Source organism: Grus americana, chromosome 3 (assembly GCF_028858705.1).
Source record: "Grus americana isolate bGruAme1 chromosome 3, bGruAme1.mat, whole genome shotgun sequence".
Lineage (NCBI taxonomy): Eukaryota > Metazoa > Chordata > Aves > Gruiformes > Gruidae > Grus > Grus americana.
The window spans coordinates 8398693-8417368 of record NC_072854.1 but is presented as its reverse complement, the minus strand read 5'-3'; the positions used below and the strand labels follow the sequence as shown (position 1 = coordinate 8417368).

At 45.3% G+C, this 18676-nt stretch overlaps 1 protein-coding gene across 5 annotated transcripts in view; it reads left to right on the top strand.

Moving 5' to 3' along the window:
• KLHL29 (kelch like family member 29) overlaps nucleotides 1-13777 on the top strand; it is a 409152-nt gene extending 395375 nt beyond the window's left edge. For all 5 annotated transcript variants that reach the window (XM_054822071.1, XM_054822074.1, XM_054822072.1 and 2 more), the window contains one exon: nucleotides 11446-13777. In XM_054822071.1, coding sequence (XP_054678046.1) covers nucleotides 11446-11629 — 184 coding nt within the window. In that variant the 3' untranslated portion in view covers nucleotides 11630-13777. The remainder of the gene's footprint in view (nucleotides 1-11445) is intronic.
• The last annotated feature ends 4899 nt before the right edge of the window (nucleotides 13778-18676 follow it).

Genomic DNA, 18676 nt, shown 5'->3' with positions numbered 1-18676 from the left:
AAGCTAATGCTACCTAACAGTGAAGGGGAGAGGGGAATGGAGGCGTGTACCACCTGGGGGGGGGTTCCTCATCTCTATTTTGTGCATGTTCAGGGACACAGCATTTCCCAAAGTGCACAGCCAGGACCCTGCTATGGTTCACGTGTCTCTTCACCTTCAGGCACGATGTATTGCTGGGAGGGACATGACTTGGGCTCCTCCGGCAGATTACAGGAATGATGTTTTCCTCAGTTTGCCACGTGTAATCGGAGGATGATAAATACCCGCTGTAGGAGAGACCACCGTAATGTGGAACATGTTTTTGCTAACTAGCTAAAAGATCCTTGAAAGAAAAAAAAAAGTACTGAGTAAGCACCAGACACTGATATTAATTATTATTTATTATGTGCTTTTGATTGCTTTTTGGGCTCGCTTCCCCGATCCCGATCATGGGTTTAACAAACTTCCCGAACTGGCTGACAAAAATAAAACTTGGCACCCATTGCCGGTACTGGCAGAACTTAAAGACCTTTTTAAAAGTCTTACATGGCCGTTACAGAAAGACGGGCTTGTTCCAGGCTCTATACAGTGCCAGCCCCTCACGGAGCAGATCCCTGTGCTGGGGACTGGCCAAGCTATTGGTTTCACGGGGAAAAGCCATCACTGGTCCTCAAATGCTGCCGTGGACGCTGGCTGAGGGTTCATCTTCGATATCCAATGCAGCAGTGTCTCGAGGCACTGAGCAAAACCAGGGCGGAGGGATTGTGCCAGGCAAGCACCTGAGTAAAACAGCGGCCGGGGTGGGAGGAATAGCATCGATGGGGCAGAGCTGGGCCCACATTGGACCCGCATCTCCCAAATGCTCAGCCCACAGCTCTGCTCCTTGCCTCAGGGATCTCCCCAGGCCACATCCTACGGTTGAAAAACACCTCCATGATTTACCTTGCTGCATTTAACCTTTCACTTTGGTGCAGATGAGAAAATTGCTTTTTAAGAAAGCATGCTCAGTTTCTCTTTTTTTTGCTGTTTTTGGGGGGTTTCTCCTTTTTTTTCCCTTTTATTAATTTAAGGAGCGCCCTCTCTTGGCTGCTGAAGCGTATTTTATTGTAAATAAAGGTGTCGGAGCAGCCAGCTCCATCCCGGGCGGCTGCAGCCGTGTGCATCCTGCACTAAGGTCAAGTCTTCTACTCTAGCAGGAGGCAAGGCGGGATGAGGAGGAGCCTGCAGTGCTCAGGCAGCTGCTAATGATATTTTTCTCCTGAAAACCAGAAGTAAAGGATACGATGCAGCTCAGAATTAGAGCCCTAGCCAGTAAAATAAAACACGAGGGACTTGTACATTTGATACATCCCTGCATCGTCCCATAGAGAGGGATGAACTGCTCTTTGAACATTTCTGTTTTGTAAAACATAACAAAAAATCTGTTAATTAAGTATCTGGAATACACTGCCAGAGAAATTGCATAGCCATGATGATTTCAACCAAGGGCTGCTGGCTGACCATCTCACCTGCAAACTTCCCAAGGTCTCTAACGTGAAGGGATGCTTTGCTCTGCACCCTGCAGAAGGGAATCCGGTGGGACACCTTGTGATGGACCAAGGAGAGTAAACCGGTGCCCTAAATATTAGCTGCTGCTTAGGCACCATAGTGAACTGCCTTTGCTTAAGTAGAATATGACACCCGTCAGTAAAAAGTAACTTCAAACAAAAGTTTTTTGACATTTTTTTCTAAAGCCTAAAGCAACAGTGGACTGGAAACCTGCATTTATAGTGGGAGAGTCACCAAAGTAAAAAATATTTCAGTACGTCCCAACTGGATGCCAAAAAAGGCACAATTTCAAAAATTCTTAAATGTGCTGGGAAACAGTCAAGGAAAAATATTTCAGCCAAAAGGAGATGCAAAGCCTATGACAAAACCTAAATAAATCAGTATGTATGGAAATAGGGAGGTTAGCAGTAACGAGGTTAAAAACTGGCTGCTGCTACAGGAGGCTGAGGGCCCCAGTGAAGTACTAAGGGCTAACAGGGGTGAAAAGAAAGGCACTTCAAACCTTTTGGGATCAAATTTGTAATTTTAATCAGTTACAAAACCATTGCTGATGAGGGAGCAAAGTGTAACAGACCGATCAGATGGCTGTTTCTCATCTGTATTTGGAAGGGAGCAGGAAGGTTTGGTTCCATATTCTGCTGTGAGGGACCAAAAGCGGTCGCTGTTGGCAGCAAGGACAGATGTGAACTCAGAAATTAAGTTCTCAAATCAGGCAATCCAGCTGTCTTAGACGCAGGCATCTTTAGAGACTTCGCCGAGAAGCTGATTGAACCACTAATGTTGATTTTTAATAACTCTTACAGTTCAGGATGGATCAGGGCATTGCCAAAGTGTTTCCGTATTTTGAAAAGGTGAAAGAGAGAATTTTAGTGCAGCAATTAATTTTGCAAAGGACCAACATCAGGCTAAGTGGCCTCACTTAGCCTCATGTTGGTCCTCTGCAAAATGCCAGAGTGGTTAATTTGGGATTTCATCAACAAATAACTAGATGCTAATAATATAATGAACAGCAATCAATGTGCTTTCCTGGAAGATGAGTCTCATTAAACCAACCTGTTGTCTTTTGCTTTTTTGGGGGAAAACTGTGTCCTTTTGTTTTAGTTTTTAATAACACATGCCTGGCGGCTAAAGCCAACTGTGATGCTATAATATACTGTGATTTCTCCAAGGTATTTGGCTGGTATTATATGGAATTAACAAGGCACGCATTAGAGAGATTAAATCTGCTTCACTGACAGATCTCAAAATATAGTTGTTAATGAGAAGATATCATTGAGCAAAGCCACCGGTAGCAAGCACTGATTCCTCTTCAATGCCATGTAATATATCTATTGACAATCCAGGTAATAGAAAAATCTCCCCTGGTAAAGGCTGCAGGTGGCATAACACTTGGTGGGTAAAAAATATTACAGAAGGAGCTATTTTAGCCAGTTATCTGCATGTCTCAGTTAGACGGTCTCAAGCTAGCAGCGGTATTTTAAATGCAAAGTAATCCATGGAGGAAGCACGTCAGAGCAGCCCTGCTCCCCTTAGAAATCAGGCACTGAGAGGAGGACATAAAGGAGGCCACTCAGAGCTACACAGCATGAGCTCTCATCGCAATGCGGTGGATAAAAGGTCAATGCAATATTGGCTATATAACATGAGCGCCAACACCGAAATGAAAACAAGTTGAAGCTGGGAAGAGAGAGTGCTGCTACGTACAGCGTTGGTGAGATGAATGCAGGTCTTGGGTCCACGCATCGACATGTGGAAATATCAGCAGAAGTTCAAAGGAAAGCTGCAAAAATGACCCCAGGTTGCAAATCCAATCTTTGACATGAAATTTAAGGAGTTTATCAAAGAAAGGCTGAGAGGTGACTTGATCACTGGGAGCAAGTGGAAAAGCTTTCAGTCTCTCAGACAAAGGCGTACCAGGTTACGAGGGCTAGAAAGTCAAGTTACACATCTCAGCCTTGAAGTGAGGCGCTTTCCCCACAGCAAGGATAATTAAACAGAGAATCAGCAAGGGAGGGGGCGAACTCACCAACACTCCGTGTTTTTCAGAGGAGATTAGATACGTTTCCAAGAGAGATGCTGCCTGGGGAAGAGTCCATGGCCTGCGTGTACACAAGCTCAGATTAACTAAGCACAGAGATCTCTTCTGACCTCAGCCTATGAATCTATAAATTCCTCATTCTACTCATTAGCATGGATCACAAAAAACATGGTCTAAGAGCAGCAACATAAACAACTTAAAAATTAACTGCATGCTATTGATCTCCTCTCACCAGGAATCACTCGATACCGAATTTGCTGGGAAAAATCTTGACCGCATCATTTTTATTTTTATCTGCACTGTTTATACATGTTAGTGACTAGGGAGTGTGATGGCTTCGAGCACAGGGAAAAGAAATGTGTGTGAAATTCCCCGTGTGTGAAAAATTAAAGGTTCATTCAAATGGCTTTAATATCAAGTTAAATTACTTTTAATGAAAAATGAAAAATAAATGGTTCAGGTCTCCAGCTCACAATCAACAGAAGAGCAACTTGAGCATCATTTTCAGATTAAGTCTGGCCTGATGGAAGTCAGTAAGAAATTCGTGTTGACCTAGAATTAACCCTTTGAGGGATGGTGCCAAATGGGCAAGGAGCTGTAATAGACCTGAAGCGTTTTAAAATTCACCGAGAGTTCACACAGTCTTGAACATCTTCCATGCCACGTGTGAGGGTGAGGGAAATATTTGACATTTCCCAAACGTCAGACAAGCGTGTCCTGTTTGCCACATGGACCCCATCTCGGTTTGGCAGCCCCTGTTCACTTGTGGGATCTCTGGAGGCAGCAGACAGCGGCCGACGGGGATGAGGAGCCAGGATGATCACTCCTCGCTCTGCTGGACACCCCACTCCAGAAAGACTTGCAAAGACATCCATCCCCTCCGGCGCTGGAGAGTCCCCCCCCTTTGCGGACAGGTGCTCTCCCCTCCCGCAATGCCCTTCAAGGGTTTATTTTTCCACGAGGAAAAAAAATGAATGCGTTTCTGTGCATGATTAAAAATTCCATATTCTGCTTGCTTAGGATGCAGGCGGCGTGCAAACAGGCGTGTGCTACAGAGAGCCTCCACGGGGCAAGAGCGGCAGCGTGATGGTGCCAGCAATAATTCCAGAGCAGCTAATTTAGTACCAGCAATTCCCAGCAGACACCAGGAAAGCATTTTCTTCCTCCTTCTCTGACTGTTAACCAGTAAGATTTATTACATGGGTCTGCCAAATGGAAATCTTTAATAAAACTTCGACTAGAGCTGTACAGCACAAAAACAGGATCGGTTTGTGGATTTATTTTTTTCTATTTTTTTTTTTCCTCCTCTTTTTAAATAAGCCCTTGTTCTTGAACAGCGAAGCATGGTGACTTAACGACTAAGCTTTGCTAATGTACAGCACCAGCCACAGACTCCCCCACCTGATTCCTTTCCTCGTTGCAAAGTTCACGGTAACTCCAGGCACTGGAAGGGGTTAGAGCACAGCCTGTTTGGACGGATATTCCCAGACGAAGCTATTACAGAGCACGGTTCCTTAATGGCCTCGCGCTTCTCGAGCCCGCAGATGTAAAGGCTGGTCTGTTCAGCAGGCAGCGTTTGCGGCTGGAAGTGTTTGTGGTCCAGAAGGGAAAACCGAAATCTTCAAGCATATCTGGAAGGAGACATGTGGCTGGGACCGTGCTCCACGGACAGCAGATGAGAACTGCCACACCAGACTAACAGCAATAATTTCCGTAGCAGCTTATGACATGAAGGATTTTGGTGTGCATTAAAGCGGAACTGATACAGACAGAGCACTCGGGCCGTTACTGATGTGCGACGGACTTTGGAATAAAACGTTGCTGTTTTTCAGCAACAAGTACCGATGCCACATGATGGTTTCGGATCATTAGCAAGGGGAAGTGCTCACAGAGTAGGGGAGAATATAACTGGAGCTTGGCCAAAACACCCACACTAATGATCCCGCTCCAAGAAGTGGCATGATATCCTCCTAACTGACCATGACTAATCTGGACCCTCATTTAGCCATCGCATTGCAAAGATGACATCTCTGGCAGCACAACAGGGCCACCCGAGCCCGAGCTCCCTCAAACACAACCCGGCTGCAACCAACCATGCGGTCGTCAGCACCACTACCAACCTCAGGACAACGCTTTGGCTCCCATGGAGACGGCGGCGATGCCTTTCACTTTGGCAGTGCAAACCACCACGCAGGGTTCACTAAAAGGTCCCCGGTTTAAGCAAAAGCTTATGGGGTGCTTGCGGCTCTGCCTGGCACGGCAGAGAGCCGCTTCCCGCAGTTGCCGGTTCCCTGGCAGGCTTCTCTTACCCTAGCGCTTACTCAACCCAGTTGAGGAGCATCATTCAGTTCCACCTCCAGTAAAGCCCTCTTGAAATCTTAGGGCAGGAAGGAAATTCATCCACTAATAAATTCAGGGATTTTTTTTTTTCTTATAAGCAGATTCTGTGTCTATCTAAGTGATAATATTTAATAACCTTTATGGAACTGCTCCAAATGAATTAGTGAGCGTGTGTGCATGCATAGGCAGGAGTGAGGAGGGAGAGGAGCTTTGTTTGTGGACTCAGAAGATATTAAGTTTCAGGGAATCAAAACAACATGCTAATTCAGCTGTTTCAAATCTCTATTAGAACCCTAGACGTTACAATGTAGGATATTTTTTCTTCTTTTTTTTAAATTTCCTGATAAGACTGATGTGATCTTTAGGACTAAGCAGGAAATTTTAAAATAATAATAATCAAAATGAACAAACGTTGCTGGTAGTCCCACTGCTCGGTGCTATGTTTAGCCATCATGACTGGGAGAGAGAAGGGCTGGAGCAGGAGCTCCCAGGCACTTGGCCTCAAACACCACAGAAAAGAGGCGCTGACATTCTCTGCTTCGGGTTGCTTCCAAATTACTGCCCATCAGGAGACTTTCACTATATGATGCTTTTGAATCAAAAGTGGGGGGTCCAGAGCACTCTTGGTGGGAAGGTGGCCACCAAGCAAGGCTGAGCTGCCTGAGCAGGACCCCAGCTGAAAGCACCACCAGCTCGTGTGTGCTGAGCCCTGGTGCTCCACGCCTGAGCTGGAGAACAGATAAGTTTGCTCACACGTGATTAAAAAGTTCATGAAAAAGCAATCCAAAGTCAAACACAGCAACAAAGGGAAAGCAGATCCTGGGCTGCAACTGCAAGGGCATTACTAGCAGAGATCGAAATGTGATCATCCCACTCTGCTCAGCACTTGTAAGGCTGCACCTGGATTACTACGTTCAGTTTTGGTCCCCAGAGTTCAAAAAAGATACAGACAGACTGAAGAGGGTCCAGAGGAGGGCCACAAAGAGGATCAAAGGGCTGGAGAGCCTGTCCTACAAGGAAAGGCTGAAGGAGTTAGCTCCCTTCTCCCTGGAGAAGAGAAGGCTCACACAGTATTACAGCACATAAAGGATGGCTACGAAGAAGATAAAGGCTCTCTCCTCACAAGGAACCACGTGGAGAAGACAAGGGGCAATGAGTACAAGTCACCAGGAGAGGTTTCATCTCCATATAATCACCAGCTCTTGGCACACCTCAGCCTTGTTGGGATTTTTCTTGGGCGCGTGATTCATAGCTTTGTGGAGGTCAGCAGATGGACCCGACTAGCAGTGGCAGTGTCGGGGGACAGTCACACCGTGATCTCCTGACACTGCTCGTGGTTTGGGCAATCAAGGACGCCCTGGCTCCTCGGGTGACTCGGCTGCAGGGCTATAGGTGAAGCCTCTCTAGTAAACGGCAGTAATTACCAGAGGAGTAGAAAGCAGGGTCGTTAGCCCGCCGGGTAATAATTTGCAAAATGCTGAAATGTATTTTCCTGGAAGGAGTGGATGAAGTGACCTCCATTTCGATGCCAATTACCTTCACCCCGCACGTGCTGCTGGAGAGATGGAGGTCCGGCTGCTCCTTAGCTGGGGAGGTCGCTGGTCCCAAAGCTGCCGGAGGGTTTGTGTCCCTGCAGCGCGGCTCTGCAGCGTGGAGCTTCCTTCCTTCCCAGCCTCTGACAGCCTGTAATCATTTTATCTCTCAGGATTAATGGCACCTAGCAATAAACTCGCATCCTAATTATTGTAATTATTTCTTTCTTTGTACGTCAGCCTTGGTAACGATGTTTTTACAGCTGATGGGATGGAAGGGAGGAGAGAAAAGAAATATTGTCACAGTAATGAAGAGCGAGCAATGAGCATAGTCCTTTCCAATCACTTTCCTCAAGGTTTTAGAGCCCACTTGAGTTTCCTATTCCCTGAGGTCCCTGAAATTAGCAGTGATTGTCCTAATACCACAAAGTAGCAGCAATCTAGGACTAAATTCCTAATTGATCTTAAGTACCTACCTGCCGCTTTAGCCCCGGAGATGCCTGAATGTCTCCAAAGTCCCCTACACACGTAAGTACCAGCTGCGTACTTACAGCTGCCTGTTTCCTGAGAGCAGGAGTAGCTCACTGTTTTTCTTAACCTCGGGCATGACTCACAAGCAGAGCGTTTTGCCAATCTTATCTATAGGAACTGCACACGGAGAGGGCAGAAGCTACTCTAATCGCCATTTAAAATTCATGCAGTCTTTCAGAGGGTGGAATTCAGCATCCGTTTCTTCCCCAACGCGTTAGCTCCATGATGGGGGGGGCTACGGTATTGAGCTGCTCATCCCAGCCGCTGGGCAGGAATTTCTTTCAGTGCTGTGGCCCAGGTGCTGGAGAACAAGAGCGATGTTTGCCCACCTGCTATAACCCCTGATCCCGAGCACGGGCTGGGGACAAACCCGGACCCAGATGGTTTCAGAACGGTGTGCTTGGCTACTCAGCTGCTCTACGGTGGCACCAGCTCTGGCCTGGAGTAGCTGCTACTAAACATGCCCCAGAGAAGAACTTACTAGAAGAAACATGGGCAGCTGAGATACTACAGAGGAATTTGTAAAGCACTCATGTCCCGTTTGGACGCCTTAGGGGATACTGGGCACGTGAGGCCGGACTTCAGCTGGGCAGCACGCAGCCAGCTGGGAAGGGCTGGCGCTTGCTCGGCTCCTGTGCACCTGCAGCGTGGATGGAAAGGTCTCAGACAGGGTCATCCCTCTGTCTGTCCCCTTCATCCCCTCCAGACCAAAAACTCTGTGCAGAGCAGTCGCCTTGGGTGACGAGCAGCAGGTATTAGACAGGTCTCAGCTGTCAGTGGTAACAGCCGCTGAGGTCCTCTTCTCCTATGCTGGTGTGAGGCGCTGTCTACACCAGTAAATTAAAACTTAGCTGAGGCCATTCATGAGCAGTGGGCCTCAATCGTCAGCACTGATGGAACGAGCCCCAGGCTCCATACAAGCATTTCTTTTCATTACTCATTATTGATAGTTCTGTAGCCATATCTGTCTTGGGGATCTTTTCTTCTTTGAGAGCTTGTTTGGTTTCAAACAAACTTCAAACAAAGTTGTTGGGTGAAATACTTCACCCAACGAAATTGCTAAATTAATCCATTTGTTGGGGTTTTTTTTTTTTGATCAAGTTTTGTGTAGGGGTAGTCTTTTAATGACCGATCAGCATTTCATTAGAGAACCAAGGCAGCAAAGCTACTCTGTACCACAGTCCATCTCTGGCACCAGCCCCTCTTCCATTTGGCACATCCCAAAGCATATCCCAAGTCAAATAAGCTTCCATTTCCTTCAGCTTCGTTATTAAGAAAACCAAGTGAAACACAAACAGCAACCGCTACCCCAGGGCCCCATTTCTAAACTCTCGCTGGGCTGGTTGCAGCAGCCCCTCCACCACATCGGGACTGTTTCGGGTGGGATGGGACCCAGCCATAGTTGCAAGCTGTAATTCCCGGCCTCTCTTGCTTCTCGGTAGTAATTTGCTCCAGTACAGAGAGGGGCTTCCCACCCCCCAACAAGCATCTGAAGTCCTAAACTGTGGTTTAATTGGCGCTTTTGTCTGATTCACTGGGTCGGCTGGTCCTGGCACCTCTGCTCCCTCATGGCCGAAGGGACCCGAGCCCTGGAAGCAGTCCCTGCCGGGCAGTGCCTCTCCGCCGCCAGCTCCGGCTCCTTCCAAGGTGGCTCATTCTCTTTCAGCACCATCTTTCAGGATGACACTTGCTTTACTCAAGTCTTCGTTCTTCCCCATTTCTCCCTGACGTTTCAAAAATAATTACCAGTGGTTCAGTAAGTTCATTAGCAAACTCCCTCAGGACCCTGGGCTATGTATCATCCAGCCCTGCTGATTTGTGGATAGGCTCTAATCAAGTGTTTCAAGTCTCTCTCTCCTTCCTCCTCCTTTCAGATTAACAGTTATTTTGACAAGATTCTCATTATTTCCTATTTCCTGGCAGTACCCAGGGACTAGGCTTATTTGAGTCCTCACTGTTGTCATTGTGGGTTTATTTTTAACCTCAGGCTCTGCTTCTCCACAAGGACATCAGAGTTTTGTGTTCTTCAGAAACACGTGGGTTTGTCGGTGCCATTTTAGTCTCAGTTCATCCTGGGTCTTCCAGCGCGCTCTGTCTTTTGCCTTTATCACTTTTCATTATTCTTCTTCCCTCTGCTCCAAAATTAGCCAGAAGGAATAACTTTGCTTTTACCCAGCCTACAGGGTTACTACCCTTCTCCAGCTTCTTAGATCTAGGCCACCTTCTTGGCTGCAATTAATTTCTCATTTCTCCTCCCTCTTTTTCTCTGGTGTGTACGCACTCTCCAAGTTTTCTTTTTTCTTCCCAACACAACCATCTACGGGCTGTTCTGGGAAGGGACCCCAGCCACCAGAAAAAACACTGCCAGCCCCACCCAGCTTAACAGCATCTTTAAAATCTGGGGGGCCAACCTGGGCTCCCCAGCAGATGAAAAGCAGAGCCACCCCCACCTTTGGCTTCCCCCCACACAGCGGGAAGGCAGCATGGAGAAGGTGGCAGCCCTGCATAGGCTTTTCCCACCCAGCTGCCTCTGTCATCCTTCTGCCCTTTCCAAAGACACCCATGGAGCCCAGCCCCTCATTGTCCATCTTCATTAGCCCAAAGTGAGCATCATGCCCTGCACACGACTGCTGGAGAGGCCGAGGGGTTAAGAGGAAGGAGGGAAGAGGAAGAGATGAGGCTGAAGGGCAATTTGCCTTTCAAATACCTTTCACACCTATGCACCCTCCCTCCTGTCAAGGGCCTACGGACCACGGGATTAGCCCCGTCCCAAAGATGTTGGCAAGTCAAATACTTGCAAGAGCTGTCTGACGTAGAACGTTTTCATTTTCAAAAAGAGTAAGGTTTTTTTGTTTTCTTTCGAGGCCAGCATACAGCTCCCCTGCCAATCCCTCAGCTGCACATCCCCCAGCCAGCAGATTGGGGTGCCCTGGGTTGGCTTTGACACCACCCCTCCCAGCTGCACAAGGAGAACAAGTCAACAGGACCTCCAGGCTCTGCAACCATGGAAGGGGCTGGGGCAACGGAGCATTTATTGGAGGGTTTTTATTCCCCCCTTCGCAGCATTCACTGATAATTAGAGGAGTAACTTGAAGCACGGGGTTATATTTGACACTGCCCGAGGAGGCAGGGACTTCACATTGCTTGGACTGATTTGCGTGTGCATGGTGTTACGGGACACGTTGTCCTGCTACATTTGCTGCAGATCCCACACGTGGGCTGGAGAAACGTCTCACTTGGACTAATTTTGTTGTTTAAAGTAGAGACAACATTCACCTACCTGGCAGGAGCACAAAAAGGATTAATTTGGTGGAGAGAATGGAAGAGGGAAGAGAAATGCCCACACAGCTTTATAGAGATAATGCAAGGTGTACTCATAGTTTACACCTTGTTACAAAATATTGGGTTTGTTGTAAGCCTAAAAATAAAATTATTGGGTAAGAAGACTAACTAAAACTTTTTTTTTTTTTAATGCAGTGCTGTGGTTCTGGATGGAAAAATTTATGCCACTGGTGGGATTGTTAGCAGCGAAGGACCTGCCCTGGGAAACATGGAAGCCTACGACCCTAAAACAAATACGTGGACACTTCTACCAAATATGCCCTGCCCTGTTTTTCGACACGGCTGCGTAGTAATCAAGAAGTACATTCAGAGCGGCTGATGGTACCCAGGAGCTGGATGGAGAACTGTTTGTACCTGTTGAAAGCGGGCAAGAAGAATACTACTACTAAAGAAACAAAAGCAGCAAAGCCAGCCAGTGAACATATTGCTCTAAAGTCTTGAATTGTGTCTACATTGAATGTAGAAAAATCATCCTCACCTTTTGGTGAACAAGGAGCAGAGAGCTCCGTGCTATGTAAGATATTGTAACTTAATAATACGAGGGTGTCACTAGATGTTATAGTGGCACTTGTTCTGGACGTCGGCTTTTGGTCAACCCAGGTGCAATAGAATTTCACATATTTTTTAAGCTGGGGAAGAGAGGAGAAAAAAAAGAATCTGCATTTTACTTCTAGAGCTCAAGCTTGATTCTTAAAATAACCATGCAGATTAGTTTTACTATTACACTTTAGGCATCAATCTATTTGAAAGGTCAAAGTGTCCTTACCACTTTGATTCCTACATTTGTTTTTAACAAATACATGCTTTTCAATACCAATGACTGAGAGAAATCTTGTGTGACAGATGGCTTACGTTGATGTCAGTCTTCCATCAGATCAAACGAATCTTTCAGTTCTCTAGAGCAGAGCCCGGGGGGGGGGGCGGTGAGGTGGGGACTGGGGAGAAGAAGAATAGCCATTGGTAATAAATTCCATGTAAAATGATAAAAAAAAAAAAAAAAAGGTCTGTTGGGCTGGATGAGTTTCTGCTCCCGTTGATACATGTGTGGGCACGTGTGGCCATGCCCATGGCGGGGAGGGGAGGCTTCTGACCTTTTCCTCCCGGTTTCTGCCAATGAGCGAACTTGGCAGTGCTCGATTCCCGTAATGCAAAATGAAAACAGTTTCGATTCCAGAGGCATTCTCCTGGCAAAACCGCTCTTCACTTCTGATTGGGATCACATGAAAACACAGCGTAGTGTGGGATTTCCACGTTTCGACAAACGGCGAAGATGCCTCCTGTTGTGGCTGTGCGCTCGGTTTTGGCTCTCAACCAAAATTCCTTACGTTGGGATATACACCACTATCTTTTATGTAAAGTCTGAGAAGATTTTATTTTCTTTTATTTTTCAAGTTTTCCCATAGGGGTGGAAACCTTATACTGCTTATTTACAGATTTTAAACACACGAGTTAAAATCCCATGGTAGAAAAACGCATAGACTTAAGCCCAGTATAAGAGACTTACAGTGATTACTATGTAGAGTTGTAAGTATATGCACAGCACAGGGGTTATATTTTTATATATATTAAAATATTGTCTATCCAGAGAGCATTGTGATGTGGAAATTCTTTATAAATTTATACATAAAAGGATCAAATGGGAGATGGACCGGGTAACATAGAGGGGGCAGGGGAAAGAATCTTAAAATTCACATATAAGAAGTAACCCCAAGCTAAGGATTGCCTGATTTCTTTCCCAGTAGAAGGAAAAAAGTTGCCATACTTGCCTTTGCAGACTCAAATCCCAAATGCCATGCCGGTAATTCAAGAAGGAGGGTCCTATACAGGGCGTGGGTGAGATCTTACAGTCAATATCTAGTTGAATTTCATACCAAATACAGTAGCCTTTTTATACTGAGGGAGGTCTGCCTACAGCTTTGGGGAAATCAATGCAGATGGTTAGCTAATCATCTTATTTTATTAATAACTGTTTATAAAATAAAAGAAAAAAAATGAAATTTGTATCTTGCAGTATTTAAAGAAAAAGTGCTCAAGTCAGCTGAGTCAAGCTATAGGGTGACTCAAGTCTCTCATTTTGACAGTGAGGTTCCAGCCTTTGTTATGCAGTTGTTTTATTTATTCTTTAAAGAAAAAAATAATAATAAGCACAACAAAATTATATACTAGTATGTCATTTAAAGTATTTATGTCAAACAGGGTGCAAGTGTGAACCTAAAGATTGGAGCACAAGTTTCTAACTGCCTGGGGCAGGACTAATTTTAGTGTTGGTGTGTGTCTACCTCCAAAGGAGGTGCTACCTGTCAACAAGACCTAAACACATTCAACATTTCCAGTTTAGCTTATTTCTTCATTTCTCACACTGGAACAAAACTGGCTATCTCTGTGAATAATATTAAAAAAAAAAAACCAGGGTTATCTGTAATGGTATTGTATATAGTTTATGTTTACTGTTAAGTTCTTGTTATATTATAATAAATATATTTATAGATCTAGATTCAGCATCCAGATTGGATTAATTTTGTCACAACTGACCAAGAAACAACACTGCATGAACGGTGACTTCAGGTTTCATCCCAACCACGGATGAAAATGTGTTCATTCCACCCCACTAGCTTCCCTTGCAAATCCAAAGATGTATTGCTAGTACTTAAATGCTCAGTACCTTCCAAAGTGCTTCCACTCTTATTTCAGAAAAAATTCTTAGAAGGGATTTCAGATTTTATTCAGCAAGACTGTTTCTTCTTCATCTATTTTCCCAAACTTATTATTAAAGAACAAAAGGGCTCAAGATAGTGTAGGAAACTATCTTGAAAAAAAACACTGATAAACAGCTTTTGTTTTGTTTGAAATGAAAGTTAGGATTTGTACTGCCCTGCTGCTGAGACATCTAAAAGATGAAAGCCACTTTTGCCCGATGGTCAAAATTCCTTCGTATCCAGAGCAGGAGCTCTGTACCTCACTGGACACATCTCTCAGGGAGCGCTTAAGTGCAACTGCTCGTGGTTTCTTTGATGTTTCATTAGGGTGTCATCTGGTAGCTGTAAAACTGGAGATGGAACAAAGAAGAGCCAAATATAACTAGTCTCAAATACCGCCACAGTGAAACATTTCAGCTGGATCTTAGCAGGTGATATCTGTTCTACACATTAAGAGAAAGCAGCTAACATACATCGAATTTGTCTCCGGTTCTTCCGGAGTACATCTATGCAAGTATTTAAGAGCGTGAACTGCAGTTTTTAAACATTTTAGTTTAGACTTAGTGGCTGAGGTTGAACAGCCTGTGAAGATTACCAAAAGCCTTGCAATTCAGTATCGCACAACCATGCTGCGGTAATCCAGACCAAGAGGAATGAGTTGCCAACCTTTTCATCAAGGCTCTGCAAAGATCTCTTACTCAGCACTAGTCAATAATACTTGGTAGGATGAACAAGACACAGGCTATTTGCTTACTTGTATGTGGAAATTATTTTAGTTCCCCTCTGGGAAGTTCGCCGAGCGCTTTTGCCAAATGAATCATGTGCACATATCTGCTCAGAGATTTTTCTTCTTAAAAGCTTTAAGAAATTCAGGGGACGGGCTGGCTCAGCAGCCTGGTAATGATAAAACCTCTTTTGTTCGCTGGTTTGGTTCTCCCCTGGCTCACCTGGGAAGGAGAGCGATCTCCAAACGGGGCTGCTCACTGCGTTCAGGTCATCGCCTACCCCTGGCAATTTATACACGTCATCCACCTTTCTCCCATCGTTTCATCCAGTGGCAAACACACGGTACTAATAAAACCTCAGCAACCCCGCCTTTTAATTAACTGCAGCTAGGTATTAAGGCTGAGCTTAGCACAGTGCAATTGCAGCAAGCTAATTAGAGCATTTGTTACACTTCAGCTTGCCCTTGGTGGAGCTCAGACAAACTGAACGCCAGCACGAGCACCCACGTTCCACGGCTGCAGGGATTAGCTGGAGAGGAGCCGGCGAGGAGCCGGAGCCTGCACTCCTGCCCGACTTCATGAGCACCGTTCTGTTTAATCGGCAGAGACGGCAAAGGCACAAACGGCTTCAAGTACTTACCCACCCGCCCAGCTTCTCGTGAAGAATTACTCCGAAGAAAATGGAACCGATCCCGAAGCTTTTCTCCGCTGTCTCAAATGCAAGGGCACGGTCTCGGAACCATGCTGCCTCCCCAACGCCAACCAAAAAAGGCGACTTAATATTCAAGTGGGGATGAACCTACAAACAGCGGATGCAGTAAAGTCCTGGCAGGCTGCAACCTGTGCCGGGTCCCTCAGAAGATGCTGAATCTGTATCCACTTTGACATTTTTACAACTTGTCATGCTAATACAAGCTTTTTAAATTGGATGAGACCCTTAAGCTCACCCCTTAATGCCTTGCTTCCCATTTCAAGTCGGCTCAAAAACAGGAGCCGAAACATGCTTTCGGCTGAAGTGGAGATGCGAGCACGTAGGGAAAGGCAGCACTAAGTTCCCATCGTCAGCGAGTGGTCTGGGTTGATAACTTTAGACTGCAGAAAAAGCCAGAAAGAAAACGGTCTGGAGGGAAGCAGATGGATGTGTCTCAGGCACAGTGTTGCCATCGCTCATTACATTAAGCTGGACAGCAAGACCGGAACAGAAACACCGGGTTTCCTCCGAAAAGCCAATCTGTTTGAGGTGTAATTAAACACTCGCTGAGGTTAGAATTCATGCAAGCGAGGGTTGCCATCACGGGCTCCTTAGCCGAGCGGTGCAAGCATGACGAGCAGACCAGCACGGTCTCCAACTGCTGGAGACCAGAAACGAAAGTGGCAGGCTACCTGGCAAAACGACTGTCCCGGTGCTAGTCCCCCGTGTTTTTTCTTTTGGTAACACACACTACTTTTAGTAATTCCTGTTTAGCTAGCGGAATTCCAATTTTCTTTAAAACAAATTCTACTTCACTCGGTAGCAGCTTTACGCACAGAATTAAATGTTTTGGCTCAGTCACTACCTGGGAGAAGGAAGCTCCAGTGCTGTCATGAAGCCAAATCTGCCTCTGAATTTTTCATTACTGGTCGTCTATACAATGAAGGTTTGAAAGGCTGCCTGCTGGTTTTAATTTCATCATCTGTTATTTTTGACCGTTCTCGTTTCCTTTGGAGTTCGTATCCCAGATCTTACACAGCAAGATTCATACTGGCAACGCTATCAAACTCTTTCACGACCTGTCCAGAGAACAGCACTGGTAACCCAGGATTTTAATAGCTTGACAGGCAACTTCAGCATGTCGCTTGTAAGCAAATTAATACAGAACTAGGAATCGTAATGACTAGTGGGGCTAAGCTGAAGATTGCCTAAAAAGCAGTCGTGCCTTGCACCTCAGGCAATACACACACTTTCTCCATCGTCCAGCATCGGTGACCTTTTCTCACTTTTAGATAACATCTAACTGAAGTCACTGGCGACACTGCTACATAAGCTTCAGCTCTTCCTTCTTCCCGCCTCATTTAAAAAAAAAAAAAAAAAAAAAGAGGTTTATAAAAATAATAGCTCTTACAGGTAGAAAGAACCAATTCTCTCCACTTCTTGGCAACTTAAACCAAGCAGTCCCTGATTTGTCATACAATGTCCTTGCGCTAATGGACAGCATCAGAGTAAGGATCGGTGAACTGGATTGTGAAGGTGACACACCAAATGCTTTAAGAGTTGAGCATTATGCTCTACAAAAAACCCTGTTCCTCCACCCACGTTAAAAATAATCAGCTCTAGCAAGTCAAGCCGAAATTTCCAAGCCCACTGAAATTTCCATAGTCACTCTGTTTCCATTAAAAAAGATTGTCTTTTAGTGAGTTATTTACTCTTGTGTCCAATGAACGCGGGGTTCCATTACTTGTTGACGCCAAGTTCAATTTTACCTCCTTCAATTTAAGCCCAGCTTATCTGCAAGCTGCCCGTTTATGTTCTGGAACATATAAATGCCACACACAGCTTTTCCAGGGAAAATGAAGAGTGGAAATGTGGCGGGGAGTGCTTGGGAATGGCTCACGTGTCCACTTTCTGTTTGGCAAGAGATATCCTATGGGGATTAAGACGTCCAGACTGCACACGAGAGGACGTTGGACCTTCCCTAGCAGGTCAGGGTTTTCCAATACAGGAGGTAACTGAACATTCAGGCGTCTCCAGAAAGCCCAGAAGTCTCTGCCCTGCTGCCATTCATTTTTAATAACACGTGGGTATTTCAGAAAGAGTGCTGATAATGTGACAGTTAGCAAAAGGGCAAGTGAAATGACTGGGTAATTACGGGGCATTCACCTGACATCAATCCCAAGTAAAAATGGAAAGACGGTATCTAACTAAACTGATCGTGAATCAAAGAGATAAGAATAAATACGATGATTTTCTAGAAAATCAGCTGTATCACACAAACCCGATCTCATTCACTGACAGGATTACACATTTGATTGATAAGGTAATAGATTTTCAACAGCATGTGACAAAATACTTCAACTTTCTCACTGTACGGTATTCAGACAGCAAATATTAAACAGGCTAAGAATAGGCAGATTAATTGAGGAATATCTAATCTATTCGAGTAATTCTCAATTTGGTATTATCAGAGTATTTCTAATGGGCGATCCACTTCTTCCAGAGTTCTTGAAGGAAAATATTGACATAAATCACCAAAGACCTGTGGAAACAGAGATTAGCAGAGCAGGAGCTAATGAGGACCCAACAAGTCCTACGTACCGTGCTGGCTCCTCTGGCTGGCTGGGACCACTAACACAAAACTTCTTTTAATAAAGCTAAGCGGGACCTCAGAGAGGTGGGAACAAGGAAGGCTGACCTTCGGGATGGAGAACGGCATCAGGAAAAGCTGCAAGTCTGAGAAGAGTCAAGCAACAAGAGCTCCCAGCCCAATTTCATGGCATAAAAGGACTAAATTGATCTTTGGATGTGTAAAAAGGGAAACAGTGAGTAGGAATCAGTGATTTTTAGCTTTATATATGGCACTGGTGGGACCAATGCTGGAGTATCACATCAATTTCCTCTGTGAACAAATGTTTTAGAAGATGTTGAAAAATTGACCTACTGCAGAAAAGAGCCACAAAATTGACTTAAAGGCTGGAGAAAATGCAGTGAAAGCCATAAAGGGCTCATTCTGCTCAGCAAAAAGAAGACTGAGAGGCTACTTGATCACGGTGCATTAGTATCTTTTTTTTTTTGGGGGGGGGGGGGGGCAGGGCAGAATCTATGTATGAAAAGTCTAGAACATAAAGATAAGACAAGCAGCAGTGCCTGGAAGTGCTAGACCAAAACAAGTGAGGAATAAGACATACATTTCTATCGGTGAGCTTAACCACTTGGTGAAAAGCTCGAAGAGCGGGGTAGATGTACAAACT